Source organism: Arachis ipaensis, chromosome B06 (genome assembly GCF_000816755.2).
Source record: "Arachis ipaensis cultivar K30076 chromosome B06, Araip1.1, whole genome shotgun sequence".
Taxonomy (NCBI): domain Eukaryota; kingdom Viridiplantae; phylum Streptophyta; class Magnoliopsida; order Fabales; family Fabaceae; genus Arachis; species Arachis ipaensis.
The window spans coordinates 44,116,337-44,126,315 of NC_029790.2; the positions used below are offsets into that span (position 1 = coordinate 44,116,337).

The following is a 9,979-nucleotide window of genomic DNA, read 5'->3' on the forward strand; positions in this document are numbered from 1 at the left end:
TTGTTTATGAATGTTAAAATTGTTGGCTCTTGAAAGAATGATGGAAAAGGAGAAGTGTTATTGATAATCTGAAAAATCAAAAAATTGATTCTTGAAGCAAGAAAAAGCAGTGAATAGAAAAAAAAAAGAGAGGATGATATGCGAAAAAAAAGAGAGAAAAAGAAAGAAAAAGCAAGCAGAAGAAGCCAATAGCCCTTTAAACCAAAAGGCAACGGTAATAAAAAGGATCCAAGGCTTTGAGCATTAGTGGATAGGAGGGCCCTCAGGAATAAAATCCTGGCCTAAGCAGCTAAACCAAGCTGTCCCTAACCATGTCCTTGTGGCGTGAAGGTGTCAAGTGAAAACTTGAGACTGAGCGGTTAAAGTCATGGTCCAAAGCAAAAAAGAGTGTGCTTAAGAGCTCTGGACACCTCTAATTGGGGACTTTAGCAAAGCTGAGTCACAATCTGAAAAGGTTCACTCAGTTATGTGTCTGTGGCATTTATGTATCCGGTGGTAATATTGGAAAACAAAATGCTTAGGGTCACGGCCAAGACTCATAAAGTAGCTATGTTCAAGAATCAACATACTTAACTAGGAGAATCAATAACACTATCAGGATTCTGAGTTCCTATAGAAGCCAATCATTCTGAATTTCAAAGGATAAAGGAGATGCCAAAACTGTTCAGAGGCAAAAAGCTAAAAGCCCCGCTAATCTAATTAATACTAATCTTCATAGATGTTTTTGGAATTCATTGTATATTCTCTTCTTTTTATCCTATTTAATTTTCAGTTGCTTGGGGACAAGAAACAATTTAATTTTGGTGTTGTGATGAGCGGATAATTTATACGCTTTTTGGCACTGTTTTTAGTATATTTTAGTTAGTTTTTATTATATTTTTATTAGTTTTTATTTAAAATTCACTTTTCTGGACTTTACTATGAGTTTGCGTGTTTTTCTGTGATTTAAGGTATTTTCTGGCTGAAATTGAGGAACCTGAGCAAAAATTTGATTCAGAGGCTGAAAAAGGACTGCAGATGCTGTTGGATTCTGACCTCCATGCACTCGAAGTGGATTTTCTGGAGCTACAGAAGCCCAATTGGCACGCTCTCAATTGCGTTGGAAAGTAGACATCCTGAGCTTTCCAGCAACATATAATAGTCTATACTTTGCCCAAGATTTGATGGCCCAAACCGCCGTTCCAAGTCAGCTTAAGAATTCTGGCGTTTAACGCCAGAACTGGCATAAAAGCTAGAGTTAAACGCCCAAACTGGTACAAAAGCTGGTGTTTAACTCCAAGAAAAGTCTCTACACATGAAAGCTTCAATGCTCAGCCCAAGCACATACCAAGTGGGTCCCGGAAGTGGATTTTTACACTAAACACCCTAGCTTACTCATTTTCTGTAACCCTAGGTCACTAGTTTACTATAAAAACTACTTTTAGTAATTCATCTTGTACCTCATGACACTTTACACATTTCATATTGTATTCCCTACGGCATGAGTCTCTAAATCCCATGGTTGGGGGTAAGGAGCTCTGCTGTGTTTCGATGAATAAATGCAATTACTACTGTTTTCCATTCTATCATGCTTGCCTCTATTCTAAGATATTCATTCGCACTTCAACCTGATGAATGTGATGATCCGTGACACTCATCATCATTCTCACCTATGAACACGTTCCTGACAACCACTTCCGTTCTACATGCTATTAAGCTTGAATGTGTATCTCTTGGGTTTCTAATCTAATATTGGAACCTTCGTGGTATAGGCTAGAATTATTGGCGGTCATTCTTGAGATCCGGAAAGTCTAAACCTTGTCTGTGGTATTCTGAGTAGGATCTGGAAAGGGATGACTGTGACAAGCTTCAAACTCGCGAGTGTTGGGCGTAGTGACAGACGCAAAAGGATCAATGGATCCTATTCCGACATGATCGAGAACCGACAGATGATTAGCCGTGCGGTGACAGCGCATTTGGAACATTTTCACTGAGAGGATGGGAAGGAGCCATTGACAACGGTGATGCCCAACATAAAGCTTGTCATGGAAGGAGCCTTGCGTGCATGAAGAAGAAGACAGTAGGAAAGCAGAGATTCAGAAGACAAAGCATCTCCAAAACCTCAACCTATTCTCCATTACTGCATAACAAGTATTTATTTCATGTTCTTCTACTTTTTACAATTAAATCTGAGAATTATTGATATTCTGACTAAGAGTTACAAGATAACCATAGCTTGCTTCAAGCCGACAATCTCCGTGGGATCGACCCTTACTCACGTAAGGTATTACTTGGACGACCCAGTGCACTTGCTGGTTAGTTGTGCGGAATTGCAAAAGTGTGATTGTGATTTCGTGCACCATATGTATAACTATTATTGTCTCGCCGTCACTATTATGTTGCCTTGTTTTATTCTCCTTTTTTGTTTTCTTCCTCTATTAACCCGACTGCCATCAATTACCACCATATCATATTACCATTATCGCAGCTCTCATTTTTGTTTATCATTTTGATCCATACATATCCATTGTGTTAACTTTTTAGTTGTTAAAGATTGGTTAAAAAAGTATTTTTTTGTTTGATTTAGATATCTAGATGTATAACTATTATAAAGATACTTATTTTTCATACTTGTTAATTCATATTTTATCATTTAAAAAAATTAAAATATCAAGCATTCAAAAAATTTGTATAGAATATATAACTCTTATGTGAATCATCTGCACTCCTATATATATAATGAATGAGTAAATTTAACTTTTTTTTATTATCTAATAAATTCAAAGTCACATATTTTCATTTATGATAAAAGTTAAAAATTAAAGTTAAATGACATTAGTACTTTTTAGTTTAATAAAATTAAAATAAAGTACAAAAATAAGGATAAAAACTAAAAAAATAGATGACTCTAGAAAAGGATAATGTTAAATTTTATGTTATATGAGAATAGTGATTTATTTTATTATATTTATTTTTGTACCAAATATAAAAAAAGTTAAATTTTATGAATGTTTTTTATTACCTATGTTACTTATCTATAGTTGTTTAAATTATACTCTATAGTCATTGAGTCATGTTTTTTTCCAACAAAAAATAGTTATAAAGTCATTTCATTTTTTTATAAGAGTACATCCATTATATCAAGACTTTAATAATTAATGTAAAATTTAAAGAATTAAATAAATATATATTTATTTTGATTACATTCAAGAGTGAATTATATATATTTTATAGACTTAACTTTTTCTATAATAAATAGTTTTTTAATTAATGAAAACAAGAATTAAACCTAAATCTAAGAGAGATCTAACCTAATCTACCCTAATTCTAGAGAGAAGGGAGAGCTTCTCTCTCTAGAATGTGACCTAAAGCATGTTTCTAATCTACCCTAATTGCTCTTCCCTTGACATGGAGTGATGCCCCTTTGATATAGCACTGAATCAGCTTCAGAAAGTCCAAAACTGGGCTCTGAAGGCCCAGAAATCACCCCCAGCGATTTGCATTAATGAGGTCACGTGCTGGAACCTGTGCATACGCACACTTGCTGATCTTTCACTTGTGCGTGCGCACGGGTTGTCGTGCATGCGCACAGGTTGTCGTGCGTGTGCACACGTGGTGTTGTGCTTCTTGTGCGTACTGATGAGCAGATAATTTATACCCTTTTTGGCATTGTTTTTACATAGTTTTTAGTATGATTTAATTACTTTTTATTATATTTTTATTAGTTTTTATGCAAAAATCACATTTCTAGACTTTACTATGAGTTTGTGTGTTTTTCTGTAATTTCAGGTATTTTTCTAGCTGAAATTGAGGGACCTGAGCAAAAATCTGATTCAGAGGCTGAAAAAGGACTGCAGATGCTGTTGGATTCTGACCCTCCTGCACTCGAAGTGGATTTTCTGGAGCTATAGAAGCTTAATTGGCGTGCTCTCAATTGCGTTGGAAAGTAGACATCCTAGGCTTTTCTGGGCTTTTCTTCCACTCTTATTAAGCCATTCCTACCTATTATACATGAAATCACTCATCAAAACTATCAAGGCATCGACTGGAATGAAAGTGGGCTAAAATCAATTAAATTAAGAACAAAATGGCATGTTTTCACAATTAAGCTCAATTTAGGGAGAGAACACAAAAGTATGCTATTTGGATGAATAAATATGGGTTTATATGATGAAATCCACTCAAATCATTCCAAAATTTATCATCAAATATGGATTCATCAGAGAGCAACCTGCTAATCAAGCACAATATAGTCTTCCAACTGTGTCACAGGTAGCAGCTATAATTGTTGGTGATGACGTTGAAACAATGATTCGTGGACGAGATATTAAGGTGCAAACTCATGTTGGTAGCCTAAGAAGGATTCAGGAATTCATTGGCTATTACGATCCACTACAATATCCTCTTCTTTTTCCATTTGGAACTCATGGATGGGATATCAATACTCGAAGTCAAAGTGGGGGCAAAGTATCATGCCGAACATATTATAGCTACTAGCGGTTCAACAGGCACTATCGTGCTTGTTCAGCCGCTTTTCTATTATTTTTAAGAGATTAATTTTTATATTTATTTTTAAAATTTTAAATTTGAAAAAATAATTTAAAATTTTAAAATAAATACTATTTAAAAATAAACATAAAAATTGTTAAATTATTTAAATTTTAGAACATATAAAATTTATACATTTAAATTAAATAAAATATTAAAAAATTTATTATATCATTATTATGTATAACAAAATAATGATAAACATTTATAAAGTAATTATTTATAAACATGATATCACTACAAGAAAGTATCAGAATAGCGACCAATTTTAGCGACTGAAAAAACTGGTTGCTAATAGCGACCGATTTAGCGACCGATTTAGAATTTCTAGGACAAAAAAAATATTGGTTGCTAAATCGGTCGCTAAATTACATTCAGCAATCGATTTTAGCAACCAACAAAATCGGGTCACTAATAGCAACCGAATTAGCGACCGATAAGGTTTTAATACAACCAGAATAAAGCTGGTCACTAAAATCGGTCGCTATTTTTTATTTTAGCGACCAATTTTGCAACTGATAGTGAAAGGGTGAACAACTATATGGTTGATAATTTGGTCGCTAATGTACTGGTCGCTAAATCGGTTGCTAATTGTTAAGTTAGCGACTGATTTTAGTGACTAACGGAATTAGTCACTAATAGCCTCCGAATTAGCGACCGATTAGTTTTATATAACTAGAATAAAAATAATCGTTAAAATCGATTGCTATTTTTTAATTTAGCGACCGAATTAGCAACTAAAACAAAGGAAGAAATGTTCTTGGGACTTTAGTCATAAGATCGGTCACTATTTTTCAATTTAGTGACCGATTTTACAACCAATCGATAGATAAATAGAATGAAACTTAGTTAGTTGCTAATTCAGTTGCTAAATTAGAACCTACAAACTCTAACCTTAATTTCAAAATCACCCACATACCTCCCACCTGATTGTTCCTCCGTGAGCCACACTCACTCTCTCTTCGCTCCCCCACCGCCAACCCGTCTCCCTCATATACACACAACACACAGTTCAGCAAACCACAAAGGAAATAAATGAAATGAAAATGGGGAAAAAGGGAGAAAGAGAGATCTGTGAGAGAGCAGAGGAGATCGGAGAGCATTGAAAATACACGTCACCATTGAGCTTCGAAGAGAGAGGGAAGAGAAATGCGACAGTGCGAGCTCCGTTGAAGCTGGTCACCGTCGCTGCTGCCGTCTGAGCCACCGCCAGGGGAAGCCCTTGCTGCCATTGCTACGGGTGGAGTCTGCCATCAAGCTGTGCGCCGTTGGTGGAGCTATACCTTGCCGTAGTTGCTTTTCACCACTGTCAGTTCAATTTCACCGCAATCCTGCTCCACTTGTGCGTTCTATTTTGCTCTCATCTTATTTATCTGTTTGTTCTGATTTTTAATTCCATTTTAGTTTCTGCCTTGTCCTGAATTTTCAAAACTATTTACATCTTTAATTTTTATCAAATTCGAATTCCTTGTTTTGCGTTAATGTGTATGGTGTTAATGCGTTAGAATTTTGGCAAATGTCTAAAGAGATTGCACCCTAGTAGTAGTTGTTGTTGTTTTTGGGGATTTCAATGTTGTTGTAGCTGTAAGCGAGGGAGTAAATTGTCTTTCTAATCCACCTCATATGAGAGCTAGAGCATTTTGATAGGTAGTTTTCCCATCACCTATTCGATAGAATGTTTCTTTAACTTCTTCTCAATGGACATCCACCTGTTTGATAGCTTTTTTGTGAACATTTGAGCTTAGTGTATTTGTGTTCTTAATATTACAAAATGATATGAAATAATTGACATTTGACACCTTTAAACAGACTGGTGGAGTGGCTTTGACAAATGGTTTAGTTTCCTCATTAGAAGAAAGGTTTGTCTTAATTTTGTTTGATCTTGTAGCGTATTTAAATGCTTTGTTACCAAATGATTGGCTGCAATACTGAAATTTGGGATGATAATTACTTTATTCTTCATAAATGTGCTTTCTAAATATGCTAACAACACATGGAAACCATCATAACTTATAAGCACGTTATCACATTAACAATGTTGGCCTAAAAGTCATATGATTAGTGCATGTGATTTTTCATTGATTGGTCATATGCAAGTAGAATCTTGGAAGAAAAATGCATTCGCATTGATTTAATGACCTCTAATATCAATTCGTTTCTTTTGGTTGTAACCAATTTTTTAGATTTGAGCAGTATTGGCCTCTCTCTAGGATATTTCTGTTTTTTTTAACTCATCCTGCTTAGCCTTTTTATATTTCGATAAATCATGTCAATCAGAAAATGCTAGTGTCTTGAAAGATCTTGTTATTATTATTATTATTATTTTGGTAAATATTAAGCTAATGGATCAATCTTGTCTTCCTTTATGTAGAGTCTTACATGCCATTCCTCCAAATGAAGCAATTAATATTGTGGAGGTTAGTTTCTTTAACTTCTTTAACTTCTTTACCACCTAATAAACGTATAATAATGTATGCGCCTAATACTCCAGCATAGTAGTGTGAAACTTAGCTCAAGGGACATCCATAATAACAAATTTGCACCTAACTACTATTTGATATATTAATCTGTAATTATTAATTATTTCTGACAACCTAGCTTATTATAATTTCTGAACTATATCTTGGTAATCTTGGTATTCTGATTGGCTTAGGCTTAAGTTTGAAATGACAGCTCGAACAATTAAGTATTTCTTAAGGTAGTGATTAAAGTGATTGCTATCATTTACTGATCATTTGAAGTTCTATGGTTTCTTAATGGCCTAATTAAACACCTTTTTTATTTTTCATGTGATATTAGACGGTTCATTCGTACAGCTCAAGGAGTCAGTGAGGTATCTTCCTCTCTTATGCTGGTTATTTCTATTTGTAGTTCTAGTACTGCATTTAATTAAACTCCACTTCTAACAGAAAAATGATTCCATGTCTTTATTTTTTCAGACCCCTTCGTTGCAACTAGAGTGCTTGACAAACTACATTGTCGAATTGTCTTTGTTGGAGTACAATATGCTTTGTTATGCTCCGTCACTAATAGCTTCTTCTGCAATTTTTCTAGCCAAGTTTATACTCTCCCCCTCAACCAAACCATGGGTACAGTACTATCAACAAATCCTATGATCATTTTAAGATTCTTAATGTATTTATTTTAAGGGTATATATACTTGTGCTTGATATTATTTTTTCTTTTTAAACAGAATGCTACATTGAAGCACTATACACAATACCAACCTTCTGATTTGTGTAGTTGTGTAAGGGATCTCCATCGACTTTGTTGCAACAATCCTAACTCCAATTTGCCTGCAATTAGGGAAAAGTATAGTCAGCACAAGGTATAAACATAAACATCTTTGCTTCTTGAGTGGGTGCTGCTATGATTTGTTGTTCCCTTGTCTAATAATTTCCTCTTAACTCATAGATATGTTGAATTTGTGTTTTCGGTACAAAAATGTGGCCAAGAAGTATTGCTCTCCCTCAATACCTTCAGAATATTTTCAGAATTGAGGAAAGATACAGTTGAATTGCCGGTTCTCAAGAGAGAAGGCCACTCTTCTCTTATCATTGTATATGTAGTTACCATTTTTCCCACCTTGATTAGAAGAGTTCTTGTTGTATCTGCTTTTCATTTGATGTGGCATGTTGTTTTTGCCTTCATTTTTTTTCAATACATATATGTAATATACATAAATATAAATTTATTTGTATTAGAATCCATTTTCTATTTCATCTTTATATGATTTTCAATAATTATTGACATTCGATTTTAATAAATAGTTATCTATCTTTGATTATTCATATATTTTATTGAATTAGAGTTATATTTAAAAATTAAATTTTAATAGTGATATATGTGAAATTTAGTTAAAATTTATAATTAGAAAGCAGCAGTAGCGACTGATTTAGCAACCGATTTTAGAATTTTGAAGTTAGCTGTTAGCGACCGATTTAGCGACTGAAAAATTAGCGACCGATTTAGTAACCAAAATATCAGTTTCCATTTAGCGACCCAATACCTCAGCAACCGATTTAGTGACCGAAATATTGGTTGCTATTTAGCGACCGATCTTATTAGCGACCGATTTAGCGACCAAAATTATTTTTATGGTTAGGTGGCCTTGTTTGAAAATTGGTCGCTAAAATTGGTCACTAAATATTAGCAACCATCATCGATCGCTATTTTGAATTTAGCGATCAAGGTTTTAGTGACTACCAGAATTGGTCGCTAAATCGGTCGCGAAGCTAATGGCAAGTGATTTTCAAGAAAAATCGGTAGCTAAATCCGTCGCTATTCCGGTAATTTCTTGTCATGTATAAGTTTATTTATTTATTTTTTCAACAGTTAGGATTGAGATTCGAATCCAAAACTTCTAGGTGAGAATGGGGAGACTATGTCATTCGAGTTATGAAGCAAAGATACATTATATTCAAAGCATTCTTTTTCTTCATGAATAATTCTAAATCTTATATTCAATTTATTAAATCATATTTAATTTTATTACTTTTTCCAAATTATTAATTTATACTTTTATTATATTCCTTCATTGTATCTCATACTATTATTTCTCTTACTATTATTCTCTATACACATATCTGTCATTGTCTCAGCACAACTGTTATATTACCTTGTTCTCCTTTGTCTTTTCTTTCTCCTCCCACTTTTTCTTCACCGAATTGTAATTATTTATCACCAAGTACTATTATCACAATTTTTAATCTGATCTATCACTTTGATCTATAACCATCCATTATGTTAACTTTTATGAGTTGTTAAAGTGTTATTAAAAGAATTTGCTTTTGTCTCTTTTGAATATCTAGATGTATAAAAATAATAATTTTTTATTAACGTGCGTGTTAAGTAATTTTATTGTTCTATTAATAAAAAATTTAAGACATAAACCATTAAAAAATTTTGTTCAAATTATCAAAATTTAATGTTAGTAATCCGAAAAACTAATATCAAAATATATTAATTTTAACTAATATAATAAAAATAGTATATTATTGTAAGTTTTTAACTAATAATTATAAATTTAAGTTACAATTTAATATAATACCTTAAAACAGATGGTTGTCATTACTTTTTATATTTGAATGCTATTATATAAATTTCATGTTTGCTTTATTGTGCACATTAATTAAACTATACTTTATTATTTTGTATATTTTGAAATGATGTGACCGTAATATAAGAATGACATTAGTTTTTATAACTAATACGAATCTCTTTACTATTTTATTTTTTATTTAAATACTATTCATAAAAAATAATTACTTAAAGTAAAATACTATATAAAGAAAGATAGGAAACTTTTGAATTAATCATTCGGGTTTGTTTCTTAATTCTCACTTGATATTACTCAAATTTAATAGGTTGCAGGTGATGATTCTTTTTATTAGTTAAAAAATTTTAACACACACTCTCTCTCTCTTGCTCTCTTAATTTTATTAAATAGTTT

At 32.8% G+C, this 9,979-nt stretch overlaps 1 protein-coding gene across 4 annotated transcripts; it reads left to right on the plus strand.

The window, feature by feature from the left end:
• On the plus strand, positions 5,404–8,242 carry LOC107648135 (cyclin-A1-4-like). 4 transcript variants are annotated; one of them, XM_021104455.1, is made up of 6 exons: positions 5,404–5,869; positions 6,901–6,944; positions 7,327–7,360; positions 7,467–7,616; positions 7,721–7,855; positions 7,965–8,242. In XM_021104455.1, exons 2-6 carry the CDS (start codon positions 6,907–6,909, stop codon positions 8,025–8,027), a joined length of 420 nt encoding a protein of 139 aa, XP_020960114.1. In that variant the 5' UTR covers positions 5,404–5,869; positions 6,901–6,906; the 3' UTR covers positions 8,028–8,242. The 4 variants fall into 4 exon arrangements, 3 of the variants coding, with proteins under 3 accessions (XP_020960114.1, XP_020960113.1, XP_020960115.1); XR_002348726.1 differs by lacking the exon at positions 6,901–6,944 and having other exon boundaries at positions 5,855–5,869; positions 7,942–8,242; XM_021104454.1 differs by lacking the exon at positions 5,404–5,869 and having other exon boundaries at positions 6,739–6,944.